Here is a 14484-nt window from a genome sequence, read left to right on the forward strand (position 1 = left end):
TGCGGCACGTCTCCCGCCATCAACCACTGCCAGAGGGGGTTGTGTTTGTTCAACCTGTTGAGGCCAGTGTACTTGTTTCTCCAGTTACGTGCGTTAATTAAAATACTACCTACACCAGTGAAATATGAAGGAAGGAAGAGTTGTTTTTCTGTGACCTCAGTGAAATGTGTTCAAAAGATTCAGGAAAGACACATTGTGTTACATTTTTTTCTGTCTAACCTAGGTAGGAGGAAGGCAACTGTAAAATATTTAGGGGACAGTTACGATCCAGAAAGATTCTATTCTGATATTATTTTACAAGTTCTTGACCACTAAAGAAATGGAAACATAAGTGGTAGGTGCATTTGGTTGTGATTTGCCTGTGAACTCCAGTCAGCAAACCCATGAAAACAAAGGCCATGCTCCCTCCTGCATCAGAAGTTGGCAGATTAATGTACACTTTTTGTTTTGAGTTTAAATGTTTCAGGTACATATATGTCATTTTCTCCTTTAACTGACTTTTTCCACAGACGTAGTAAGTACAAATCCAGATGAGAGAGTACTTATTTATGGTATTTAATTCAGTAGCCAAATCGTATTTAAATTTTATATGGTGACATTTTAGAATTTTTGTTTGCTTTTTTGTTTTTAAAATTGACTGTGTTTTATTAAGTCCTATTTTATTACAAAAAGAATTTTCAGGTACCACCTGGATACATTTTTTAAAAGTAAAATTTTTATAAATCAAGTAAAATTATTCCATTTCTTTCTCATTTTGTTTCAGTTACTTTATTATCACTCCATTTCAACACTTTAATGTCTCTTTCAACACTTTAATGTCTCTTTAATGTCAAAGGGGGGAACCCTTTGCCATTTACATAAAATAAAGCTACTATTTAAATGCATCTTTTATAGTACCTTGCTTTATAAGTGAAGAATACTTTTGAATCGCTTCTCGGCCTTTTGGCTAAGATCAAGTGAAGAATACTTTTGAGATATAAACAGTGTTCCAAGCTTGGGTTAGCGATGTTTCCTAAATTAGGTCAGGACTGCCCCTCTCCACTTGCTGCTGTGCGGCTGCCGGTGCAGTGTGGCCGTGGCAGCAGGCAGTGTGAGGCCAGGGAACGTGCGCTCGGTGACTGTCCCCAGCCTGCCCCTGCTGTTCTCCGTGTAAACGTGGCAGAAAGACCGGCTCTGTGGTGCCTGCTGCCTGCAGTGGAGGCGGCAGTTGTGGGTAGGACTCAGATAAATCTCCTCAGGTAGCCACCTGGTGTTGAGTCACTCCTGCCTGACCCTGTACTTACGTGGGAGATGCGGTAGCAGGTGATCTCAGCACAGAAAAGCAGAGATGACCTTTGCTACAAGAACAGAGTTTAAAAGCTGTAGAAGTAAACACCATTAAGGTCTTCATTGCCCGATTATTAATCTCACAGAAACCTCCAAGGCCATCAGAGGCCTGGGGCTTGGGCACAGCTACAGGTCGGTCACTGTCAGAAGCTCCCCTAGTTCCAAAGGCTACTACTTCTTGACACTGCCACCTCACAGTGGAGATGGGGTTGCACCTCATGTATAATAAAGTCTATTTATTGTGCCAAATGTGGTGAATGAAGGGATTTAGGGAATTGGCAAATTTTAGGAGGGTGAAAAAGGAAGCAAATTACTGGCTTTCAAGTCTTTGGAAAAGATTTATAGAGGAGGGAGCATTACAAGAAAAGGAAGAAGCGACCAGAGTTGCTTTCAGAGAATTATTTCGGGCTTAGAATACTTCCTGGGAGGCAGCAGTGGATGGCCAAATGCCGCGGGTCGCAGAGGCTCGCCTGGGGGGTGGTCGACGCGGTGGCTGAAGAAACACGTATTGAGCGCAGCTGTGTGTCTGGTGCTGAAGGTAGAAAAACAAGCAAGAATCAGTCCAAGATCTCATACTTCCCTGCTTAATAGTGCAGACAAGAATTATCCGCTAATTATAGTATGCTACATGCTTCGCTAATAGAGTGAACAGAGTGCTTTGGAGGGACAGAGAATGCAGTGGTTAATTATGAGCAGCGGGGAGAGTTCACAGTGAGGTTAGTTCAGACAGAGCAGAGAGTGGAAGAGGAACAGGGCCTGCTAAGCACAGGAGCAGCGAGAGCAGCAGCTCGGAGGGGGGTGTCCACGTGACACTGAGGGAGTGGGAGCTTGTGTGGACACGGTGGAATCCAGAGTGTGCATAAAGCACTTAGCCCTGTTAATTAGCCCTGTTAGCTGTGCTCAGATGCTATTAGTCATTTTAATTACTCTTTCCCTCCACAGGAGCTGATGCAACAGAATGGGATTGGCTACGTGTTAAACGCCAGCAATACCTGCCCGAAGCCTGACTTCATCCCTGAGTCTCACTTCCTGCGAGTGCCTGTGAACGACAGCTTCTGTGAGAAAATCTTGCCGTGGTTGGACAGATCCGTCGATTTCATTGGTAAGCAGCTCGAGTAATGATAGAAGTCCTCTGGTGTAGATGGGCCCTCTCCCTCCGCCCCTCTCCTTTTCTTTGGAGAAGGAAGCCTGTGTCAGAGACATCAAAAGTCTGAGACAACACGCGATGCTGCTCATTTCACCTGGTAGGCAAGGCGACATGTGCACGCCATGCGCTGCCCAGGGCACTGGCCGTGTGATGTCTAGCTGACTGAACATGGCCCAGGTTAAGCCCGATAGGATCTGTGGTTGGGTGTCTGCAAGTGTTCGAAAATCAGACTTTCGGGGTTGCATATCTTACCAACTTCTTCAAGTCCTGTAAAATACTTTGGAAACTTGGGTGGCTTTCTGTAAACTGTTTGCCTTGCTGCTATGTTTTTCCCAGAGAAAAGTTACATCCTATGAAAACAAATCCTGTTACATTCAAAGTCTTTGTGCCACAAAATTTGTAAGCCTTAGTCCATGTGACAGTAATTTCAATGTAGTGGATCTAATAAAATTCTCTTACACACACACACACACACACACACACACACAGTTTCTCATTTCTTTGGCCTTAGTTGTGACGTGATCTGACTGCTGCCATGACCTCAGTCCTGGAGCCCCTCACCCCCCAGCCCGACTCCCAGCTTCAGGTGCTGTTGTGCCATCTCGGTGCCGCAGGGTCCAGTCTGCTGTAGTCAGTTGGTGATGTGTGTTGGCAATGTGGTCTTAGCGGGGAGTGGAGAACAGAGGAGAAACATTGCTAGCTCTTGAGTAGCACAACAGGGTTGGCTCTCGATGTTCCACATGAGGAGTTTTTGTTCCTCCCCAAAAGACACATAAATTTGAGCACTGTGTAATTAAATACTCCAAGTTGGTTAACTGTAATTTTTTTTTAAAGTTTTAAAAAGTGGAATTATGTAAATTAAGCCTCTCACTATATATACTTTCATCTGTGAGGGAAAGTTTTTATTTTTTGAAGATTTTATTTATTTATTTTTTAGAGAGGGGAAGGGAAAGAGAAACATCAGTGTGTGGTTGCCTCTCATGCACCCCCGACTGGTGACCTGGCCCACAACCTAGGCACGTGCTCTGACTAGGAATTGAACCAGCGACCCTTTGGTGCTCAGTCAGCTGAGCCACACTAGTCAGGGCTGTGAGGAAAATTTTTAGAACTTTAGGTATTTCTGAAATAGTTCTTTTTTTAAGGTTCCAGATTGCCAAGAGTTTTCCTCTTTTTTAAAAAAAAATTTTTATTTATTTTAGAGAGAAAGGAATGGGGGGTATCAATTTGTTGTTCCACTTATTTATGATGCATTTACTGCTTGCTTTTTATATGTGCCCTGATAGAGATTGAACCACAACCTTGCAGTTCTGGGACAATGCTCTAGCCCACAGAACTCTTTGGCCAGGGCCAAAGAGTTTTCATCTTTAATTAGGATGCATTTGTGAAACCTCTTAAGATAAATAGCTTAGCTATTTCACATTTAAATAATCACCAACAAAACACCTAAAATTAATCCCCCATTGTACTTCTAGGAAGTACTCAGCATATTATTTAGTTTATGCCTCTTTAAAAGATAACAGTTATGGTTAATGTGCTCATTGCCTGTGGCATTGATCCAGAGACATTTGGTTCTGATCTCAGCTCAAAAGTGCAATTTCAGAATCTATTTAAGAGAACCTGATTACATTAAGTTGTGACAGTGTCTGAACTTACGGAGCATTAATTGAAGAGAGAATGTGAATAACTTTGCCCTCGACTTATTTTCTTTTTTCATGGGAGATACTGGAGTCATCCTGCCACTTTTAATTCATCCAAAAGGAACTTCACTGTGTTCCAAGTTGGTTAAATACACACACATACACACAAACACACAGTGTAATTCATTTGTAGCATCTGAAAATATTTCCACTCGCTTAACACTGTGTACTAGGGCCACCATTCTTATCCCATCGAGTAATTCAGGGAGAATTCTCCAGCCCAATTTAGGAATCGGGCCCTTGTTCACTATGCCTGCTAGGCAGGGCGTTTTGAAGCCAGGGTCCGTCATGGCAGAATATATAATTAGGAGGCATACCTTTGTACCAAGAGTTAATAACTTATAGATCATAGGTTTTTTATTATTTAAATTTCAGTAAGTTTCTGGGCTTTGTGGGAGGGCTCAGGTTTTTGTGGAGCTGGCCTTTATTTGTAGTTAATGAAGGCAGCCGTGAGTGTGGTCTGCCTGTCCATGCGGGGGGGGGGGCACTCCTGGGGCACCCCCCGGCCGAGCTGGCCACTTATACTGCCTTTGGCTCCCTCCCCACTTGGTGCCACTCCACCTCAGCCACACCAAACTCATGACTTTGCACGGAGGTAAATACCATGTACTTTGGAGCCAAACTGTATTTCAGTCCTGCCTTCCTTAAGTGATTTTGGGTAAGTTACTTAAAACTTCTCTGTTTCTCAGTTTCTTAGCTGGAAACTGAAGATAATGTATCTACCTCATAGAGATATTGTGAGGATTAAAATAGATAGTGTATATAAAATACCTTGCAAAGTGCATGGCTAATACGTAGTAGGTATTTTTAAAATTATTATGAGTCCTTTTTCCTAGAACTGTACTCTGTAACCTCCATCACTTCTACCCTCTTGTTAGCCTTTGACACTTGGTGTCCTCCCTGGTTCCCCCTTACCCTTTATATCTGTCATTTTCTCAGCCTTTGTTAACCTCGATTTCACCCCTGAATTGCTGTGGTTATCACCGGCTTTTCTAAGATTGCTGGTCTCCACCCTCAGAGCTGTCTTGTTCCTTGTTCGGGAAAGTGCAGAGGCTCCTGAACTGCCCGGGAGTCCTTAGCCGACAAACCCAGACCCTCCAGCACCTGCTCCCCTCCTGCAAAACCTCCTCTCTGGGTACTTCCTGCGCAGCTTGTGAGCACCAGCCACTGCAGACTGTTTCGGGGCAGTTTGTCCCCATGGGGCTTTCCTGCACACATTTCCCTCCTCCCCACCAGGTCTGTGTATATTACTTCCTATGCTTTAAGACTCAGTTTAGCACTCACTTCTGCCAAGAAATATGTTGTAATGAACCCCACTCTGGTATAATCACTTTTTAAAAAATATGTCATCAAAAGAGTTGTAATTGTAAAAACAGTGTAAGTGATGTGCAAAAAAATTGTAAAAGAGAAAAATGAAACCTATAACCTCAACATCCTAACAAATCTGTTACCATGGTTTTTAAATTTTTTCCAACCTTTTTCAAATTTTTTAAAATAAACATTGCTTTTTAAATGTGTATCAGTCAGCCAGCCAATGTTTACCATGTGACCAGTGTTAATTAAGTCCTTTGCAGGGAATTTTAGAAGCAAGACCCTTCTAGGTCCTTGTAATCTAGTTTTGAGATAATTATTTAAAATAATGAGAGAACATTGTCAACATTAAAAAATGCTGACAGCTCACTTCCAATGAGAATTTAAAGCAGTGTACAGTAAGAGATTGAGATCAAAAGACACACATATTCACAGACATACACATTAAAATGGAAGAAAAGGGCAGGAACCAAGTAGTAATGTGAGGTATAGTGAAGTCTGAATTACAGTTTCTTGTTGAAAAGCTTAGCTTTGAGCTTCTTGGCAGCCAAGGTGAAGGGGAAATACTAGGAGCAGCATAGGCTAAATAACCACGATACAGCTGAGAGAAGGACGAGAACTGTGTAGGCCCAGGAAGGCATGTGGCTTTAGAACATGGGTTTGTGTAATACGTTATATAGTTTCAGTGTTGCTCTGTATTCATTGTTTGATTGTGTTTGATTTCCCTATTTAAAGGGAAGCTGCTTGATTGTTCACATACTATTCAAAAGCCTTGTAGTGTTTCGTACATAATGAATAATCATATACATTAGAAATTTGTAATATTTATAACAGAGGTGGTAAGATTGGAGTAGCCTTGAGTTATTCATCTGCCAGGGCCCATTCTTTGGATATCTGTTAATTACAAGAAGTTTAATATAAGCTGATACACGTTTGGTAGTATCCACTAAAGCAGGAAGGAAAAGGGAAGAATTGAGCTCGGGGGCCGCAGCTCACNAACCACGATACAGCTGAGAGAAGGACGAGAACTGTGTAGGCCCAGGAAGGCATGCGGCTTTAGAACATGGGTTTGTGTAATACGTTATATAGTTTCAGTGTTGCTCTGTATTCATTGTTTGATTGTGTTTGATTTCCCTATTTAAAGGGAAGCTGCTCGATTGTTCACATACTATTCAAAAGCCTTGTAGTGTTTCGTACATAATGAATAATCATATACATTAGAAATTTGTAATATTTATAACAGAGGTGGTAAGATTGGAGTAGCCTTGAGTTATTCATCTGCCAGGGCCCATTCTTTGGATATCTGTTAATTACAAGAAGTTTAATATAAGCTGATACACGTTTGGTAGTATCCACTAAAGCAGGAAGGAAAAGGGAAGAATTGAGCTCGGGGGCCGCAGCTCACGGCAAGCACTCACGTAGTCGTTTAGAATTGAGGCAGTCATAGCACTGGTACAGCGTTAGCTGCCTCCAGGCTGTGTGGGATCATTTCACCCCCTCGCACAAGAAGGCTGCTGACACTCCTCAGCAGTGAGAGACGACAGTGCTGTTTGCTGAATGGCCTTGGTTCTTGGCTCTGACAAATGTCCGTGAGTCATTCTGCCGCATTATGGGTATGAAGATCATGTAATCACACAGTAACTCCTGGATCTCAAGAAGCGGGTGACACTTCCTTGGTCCTCTACTAAAGTGACTTACTAAACCCAATTTACAGTATATTTTGTTTTTCTTCTTAAATTCAGCAAATAAAGTTAAGCCAGTTTGTGACATATAGAAAAGTCTCCTGGTGATAAATAGGGATACTACAGTTCTCCAAGTCAGCAGTTAAAAGTAGCTTAACCTGGCGTCTTTTTGTGTTGTGACGTGATACTACTGTGATTAAGTCTGTCTGCCTCCCTGCTATTTAAGTAGTAATGCATGTCACATGTTTGAAATGAAAAGTGTTTTGAAAAACTTAATATCTCATATCAAATTATTATGTTGTATACCTGTGTCAGTTATATCTAAAAACTGGGGAAAATGCAATATCTCTTAACTAGAAAAAAGTCAAAGTGACAGTCAACATGAGTAAACAAGATATTAGCCAAATCTTAAGATTTTGGATGTTATTTTCTTTATATTTTTCTGTACTTCTGAATTTTTCTACACTAAACGAGTAGAATCATGTAATCACAAGGTAGGATTTATACTCTGGGAAAGTTATTAAAATAACATAATGCAAAACGTACAGGATGAGTGGTACTCAATGAGAGTCGGTCAACCTGAATTAGGGGCAGATTGCTTATTGACGTGGTTGGACCTCCACTGTCATACATGTAAAAGGTGGGGAGATCATCTTCCCCTTCCTCCTTAGAGAATATCGAAAGGGAATACCTGTGAATAGATGAGGCGTACTTTTGAGTTGTCAGATGAAAGACACTGACCCTTCTTGAATCTGACTCACACAGAAAAAGCAAAAGCCTCCAACGGATGTGTCCTGGTGCACTGCTTGGCGGGGATCTCTCGCTCCGCCACCATCGCCATTGCCTACATCATGAAGCGGATGGACATGTCCTTAGATGAAGCTTACAGGTGAGGACAGGAGCATGTCCTGTGTGGCTGCCTCTCCACAGGCCCGGCACACGGCACGATGTGAGGGGTGGGTAACCAAATGAAAGCTGCTCATGATTATTCTGGTTACACTCTTTACAGGGGACTGGGTTTTTTAATGTGTTTCCAAAGATTGTAGAAGGATGCATTTTTATAATTTAGCATGAATTCTCCTCTGACACGTGTCTCCTCAGCTACTTTGTATGCTTCAGGAACAGCAAATCCAAACAGATCTCTGTCCCGTTGTGTGAATTTATATATTTTCCTAATTGGGAATATATCATTTATTCTAATTAAACATGAGGGAAAAAGCTCCAGGTGACTACTCATAGAATTTCTACTCTGCTTCAAACTTCGTCATTTTCATTGTAAGGAAGAAACCTAATACATGCAGATATTGCCAAACTAGTAATTGTCAGACCTCATTCACTGGGTAAAATCTCCTACTTCTGGAGTTGCCCAGATTTTGCAGTGTGTGATTTTAACTGGGTTCTCTGCCCAACACCGCCCCAGCTTTTTTCAGAATGGAGGGCAGGCAGCTGACAACAGCCTGCCAAGGACTGGGGTTTTCTTTCATAGCTGGAGAATCTGAGTTCTCTGCATGTCTTACTGGATAGAGGTGGTTAGTCCTCACATGATTAGGAATTAATAATTCGAGATGCATGAAGCTGGCCTGGTTAGGGACTTTTTCCTTTCAAATTGGAAAAAAACAGAAATGAGCTGTCCGAACAGCTTCCGTTTGAGGAAGCAGGTGGAGGAGATGGGTCTTCCCTTCATCTGCATCAGCCCCGTCATCCTTCAGGCTCCTCTCCCTGCATTCCTCCCGAGCCACGCAGAAGCCAGGAGAAAGGGCACCCTTACGTCAAGTACAAAGTCTTACTATGAGGACGCTACATTTCATACTTGTTACAGTTGAGCCAGTCATTTCTAGCTTTGTTAATTTGCTTTAAGTTACTTGATATCCTAGGAGATTAGTTATTTTTCTTTCCGTATTCAGATGTAAATTTTCAATGTAGTTTCACTCCTGCACCTTCTGAAGAGTATCCATGAGGGCCAGGGAATGATAGAGTGTATCTATTATCTCATAAGTGTCTTTATTTCTGCAGTGAAATGGAACAGCGATTTATTGCTAGTGTTCATTGGTGAATCTTCTATAACACGATGGTGACAAAAACAGACCTTAGACCTGGTTTCGAATCCCAGTGCCATCACTTAGTAGCTGTGTGATTTGGGGCAAGTCCCTTAAGGACTTCGGTCCCTATGTGATGGGGATAATTATACTGACCTGACATAGAGTGGTTTTGAGGACTGAATGAGATAATACTCTTAACTTGACTTAAAGCATTAGCATAGTTCTAGGCATGGCACGGACAGACCTCCGTAGCCGTCCTGTGGAGAATAAAGAGAAGGAACTCAGAAATGCGTGCTTTGATGCTCTGGCCACCTTTTTGGGTCATTAATTTAAAATGTGAAGTGTCTTGAGGAAGGCACTTTGGGGACTGTGAGAAGGCATGATACTGGGAAACCAAAGGGGAAAAGGAGCTGTTACTGCACTTGTTTCTGATGGTGGCACCAGGGGTGGGGTGCAGGGGGGGCCTGGTGGTGAGGAGGACCATTTGATCCATTGCATTGGAAGCTTTGGGTCCTTGAAAATATGGAAACTAAAACTAGAGCTTTTGGGGACTTGGCACCACGCCCGCTTTCTAGCATGTTCCAGGGACATGTTATAACGCTCCCCTAAAGCAGGGGCCCTTCTGTTGTCTACCTTGAGGTGTCTCCCTAATTGAGACAATTACCTTCCAAAGGTTTTTGGGAGAATATGTCTAATAATTCCCTACCTCATTTATTCACTTAACATTCTTAAGATAAAGAGTAGTCGTAAAATTCAAGGGTTTTTTTGTTTGTTTATTTCCTCTCTTCATAGATTTGTGAAAGAAAAGAGACCTACTATATCTCCAAACTTCAACTTTCTGGGCCAACTCCTGGACTATGAGAAGAAAATTAAGAACCAGACCGGAGCATCAGGGCCAAAGAGCAAACTCAAGCTGCTGCACCTGGAGAAGCCGCATGAACCTGTCCCTGCAGCCTCAGAGGGTGGACAGAGAAGCGAGACGCCCCTCAGTCCACCCCGCGCCAACTCTGCTACCTCAGAGGCAGCAGGGCAAAGGCCTGTGCATCCTGCCAGTGTGGCCAGCGCACAGCCGTCACCATTAGAGGACAGCCCACTGGTACAGGCACTCAACGGGCTCCACCTGTCCTCAGACAAGCTGGAAGACAGCAATAAGCTCAAGCGTTCCTTCTCTCTGGATATCAAATCCGTTTCGTACTCAGCCAGTATGGCAGCATCCTTGCATGGTTTCTCCTCGTCGGAAGATACTCTGGACTACTACAAACCCTCCACAACTCTGGATGGGCCCAGCAAGCTATGCCAGTTCTCTCCAGTCGAGGAAGTGTCGGAGCAGACTCCAGAAACCAGCCCGGATAAGGAGGAAGCCAACATCCCTAAGAAGCCGCAGACTTCCAGGCCTTCAGACAGCCAGAGCAAGCGATTACATTCAGTGAGAACCAGCAGTAGTGGTGCCACCCAAAGGTCCTTTTTGTCTCCTCTGCATCGAAGTGGGAGTGTGGAGGACAACTACCATACCAACTTCCTTTTTGGCCTTTCTACCAGCCAGCAACACCTTGCGAAGTCGGCTGCTGGACTGGGCCTCAAGGGCTGGCACTCAGATATCTTGGCTCCTCAGACCTCCACCCCTTCCTTGACCAATAGCTGGTATTTTGCCACGGAGTCCTCTCACTTCTACTCCGCCTCAGCCATCTACGGAGGCAGCGCCAGTTACTCTGCCTACAGCTGCAGCCAGCTGCCCACGTGCAGTGACCAAGTCTATTCCGTGCGCAGGCGGCAAAAGCCGAGTGACAGAGCCGACTCCCGGCGGAGCTGGCATGAAGAGAGCCCCTTTGAAAAGCAGTTTAAACGCAGAAGCTGCCAGATGGAATTTGGCGAGGGCATCATGTCAGACAACAGGTCACGGGAAGAACTGGGGAAGGTGGGCAGCCAGTCTAGCTTCTCGGGCAGCGTGGAAATCATCGAGGTCTCCTGAGAAGGAGGACACTTGGGGCTCGATTGACAGTTTTTTTTCTTGTTCACACACACACACAAATTCCCTGTAAATCTGAAATATATATATGTACATACATATATATTTTTGGAAAACGGAGCTATGGTGTAAAAGCAAAAGATGGATCAACGCAGTTGTTCTCAACATCTGCATTTGAGAGAACAGCTAATATTTCTCTCAAGGCAAGTGGAAGGGCAGATGCTAGAGTTCCCATAGACAGATAAAACAGTTCCATGCAGTGAATTGCACATCCTCTTGTTCTTACTAAGTCAAGTTTTATTGGTGTTGGAGGACAAAATCCCCTCCCGTGTTCCTGTTGTGCTACAGAAATCTCCAGTACTAGTCTTTGTCCCTCCTTCCATAGTGCACCTTAGTGCTGAGACTGAGCCAGCTTGTGGGTCGGGTGGGTAGACCCGACTAGGGACAGAACCTAATGGTGTAAACCCAAGAGGAATGATCACATCCAAAGCTGATGCACAGATCCAAGATCACCGGACAGCTGAGTGATTCAAGCATCATTCTCCTGTTCAGACCATTAGGGGCCTTGCCAAGATCTACTTTAGAGCAAACCCAGTACCTCAGACAGAAAGTCGGGGCTTTCACCACTACCACGTCTGGGAGCCCGTTTTCTCGGCATTGTGAATAGGTTGGTAGCTAGTCACCCTTTCAGACCAATTCAGACTGTCTGTGCACAAATACCCAGTTGGGCCTGGATGGAGGTGGCGTTTTCCTTCCTTCTCAGCTGTGTGAAGAAGAAAAAGAAGGGAGACCATCTGGGATTCAATGCAACAGCCAGGAATCTAGCAGCTAATGATGTAAGCGAAGGTTGGGAGGCTAAACAAGTCAAAGAATTCTTCAAAATGGGAGTGGTAATCCTGTAAATGAAGATGAACTTGCTTTAAAGCCAGACGTGAGTTTACCTGGGTGGTCAGCCGAGCAGCAGCACCTTCAGATTCTCAGCCAGAGCAGATGTTTTCCATTTGTTTTCATTGCACAGATATGTTTTGGGAAAACAATAAAGTAGACTTTTAAGAGAAGCTTCCAAGAGGGAGAAAGATAAAGAAGTTTGTAAAATTGCTGAGGAGAAGCAGGAAACTTATTTCTAAGTGGTCATTTTCCCCTTGGCATGTGATAAGGGTGATATTTCTGTCATTTCCTTAGACTTTTCGATTTGCTAAAATCAGGCTGAGAGAGGCTTTAGTGAGCAAGGAGTGTTCAGAACAAAACATCAGGAAGGTGCGGAGAAGGTGGCTGAGTTTTGTTTCATCAAGAAGAGTGGGAAGCCACAGCCAGGCTCTTCTCCGAAAGTACCTCCGTGTGTGTTCAGTGGGGGGGTCACACTACACTGCGGGGGGGGCCGAGGTGGCCTCTCAGTCCTTGACCTACTATCACTGCGGGGTCAGTCCTGGCAGCTAAAAGTAGGCAATTAGAACAAGTACACAAGTAACAGTACAGGTCTGCTTCTAAAGTCCTGGCTTGGGTTTGTCACCTACAGTATGGTTCTCCTTTGAAGCCTTAATTCACGTCAGCAGCATTTTCTATCGGGGGTGAGGCGTTACCATTGTTCTTTACTGTAAGTGTAGCTAGTTGCTGACTCATATCTCAGGTTTTTCTATGTTTGAGAAATGGACAGTCTTGACAAGGATGTGACTTAATGTTTCCTATGGTGACTGCTAAAACCAGCATAGAATGACATGACTTGATCGTAACAGCGTGACTGGTGATGCACAGGTAATGTGCTATGTGATACGGGCTTAAACTGAAGGCAGAGAGAGTGTAAACTGCACAGGGAGTGCATTGTTACCATGTTGAAAAAAGTTCTGTTAAGTCATCTGAGTTAGTTTTTCTTCATACTTTTAAATTTTGGATGTAATCAGACCTTCTCAAGGTTTTACACAGTAACTTTTGATGTGTTTAGTGTACACACACAAATGTGTAACAGCTCACTGCTTTCAGAGTTTGGTCACAGCTGCTGAACATTTTTAAGAAATGAAAGCAATAGCTCCAATGTTAAGTATGTTTCTGGAGGATTAGGGGCTTGGTCTAGATGAGATATCTGGGCAGAAATTTGCCCTCCATCATTGGGAATTTCTCTTGGCCATGGTCCCCTTCCTTCTTGTGACTGTGATGTAGTCATACACTACAACCCGTAGTCCTTGATTGTTAATGTCAAATAATCAGTTCTTGGAATCAAGACTCCCAGGCTGAAGGGCAGCCTGCGAGGCGCAGCTGGAGCATGCGGGCTCTGCAGGCAGCGAGGCGGCCGCCTCTCCTCGGCATGCGAACCCAGGGGAAGCCCTGGAGTCTCCTGGGAGGATACAGAATGGTGATTTTAAAGAGCAGAACTAGACTTCTGTGTGAGAAATGCTGGGAAATGGTTTAGGACATTTGTAAAGTTAGGTGGAAAGACTGTATAAATGTTTAATATGAATATAGTGTTCTTTTCGAGTAAGGCAAGCTGTTGAATGGTTAAATTGTGCATTTCTCATGTTGATGTGTCATGTGTGTTCATACGATGAAATAAAATAAAAACTGGTACCTGTTTATACTTAAGTTGAGAAAGGACCTCTCTTTGCAGCTGTAAACGTGGTGGGAACAGCAACGTCCAAGTGGTTAAAGGAGCAGTGGTGGAGCCTACCCTGCTGTCGGGTCAGAGAGGACTTAGCTCACAATGAAACGGCGAGGCCATCGGGTATATCATATGCTCTGTCGTTCGCACGAAACAGTGGGTCGGGAGCAGTTTCGTGCCAGCCCTCATTCTTTCATGCCTACACCAAATGCACACCACAGTGCAGAAACCCGAGGCACTTGGTAAGTATTTGCTGACTGATTGCATCCAGAATAAGCACAACATAAGGGGGAAAAAAACAGGTACACATCTGTGGTGCACTGTAATGTATGTAAGCGGTGTCACACTTCTGGTAAGGAAAAACAAGGAGGAATAGTTACTGAAGGTCTGGTCTCCATTCTTGCCATGTACATCTTAATGGCTTCTCTGCTTATAAGTGACACTGGGCATGATGACTTAAGAGACTAAAAGCTTAGTCTCATCGGTTTGGTAGTGAGGAATTATGCAGCGAAGGAATAAAGCATTTACCTTCAGTGCAAGCAGATGGAATGATGATGATAATGACAATCACAGGTGAAGTCATTTGAGTTGGTTGTGCAAAGTTTCTGGGTGAAAGTTAAGAAAATTTAAAAGTAAGAAGGATTGGGCTGGGTGAGTAAAGACTAGGAGAGCTGCCTTGGCAAGGACCTTGCAGAAAGATGGAGGTGTGACCAGAATAGAGGGCGT

General features: G+C 43.8%; 1 protein-coding gene across 1 annotated transcript in view; it reads left to right on the plus strand.

The window, feature by feature from the left end:
* Positions 1 to 13742, plus strand: part of DUSP16 (dual specificity phosphatase 16) — a 78999-nt gene extending 65257 nt beyond the window's left edge. Inside the window, exons 6-8 of the mRNA XM_037033999.1 lie at positions 2269 to 2428; positions 7929 to 8052; positions 9995 to 13742. Of these exons, the coding sequence (XP_036889894.1) occupies positions 2269 to 2428; positions 7929 to 8052; positions 9995 to 11171 (1461 nt within the window). The 3' untranslated portion in view covers positions 11172 to 13742. The remainder of the gene's footprint in view (positions 1 to 2268; positions 2429 to 7928; positions 8053 to 9994) is intronic.
* Positions 13743 to 14484: the final 742 nt, after the last annotated feature.

Source organism: Sturnira hondurensis, unplaced genomic scaffold, assembly GCF_014824575.4.
Source record: "Sturnira hondurensis isolate 20B ecotype Veracruz unplaced genomic scaffold, ASM1482457v3 Scaffold0021795, whole genome shotgun sequence".
NCBI classification, from domain to species: domain Eukaryota; kingdom Metazoa; phylum Chordata; class Mammalia; order Chiroptera; family Phyllostomidae; genus Sturnira; species Sturnira hondurensis.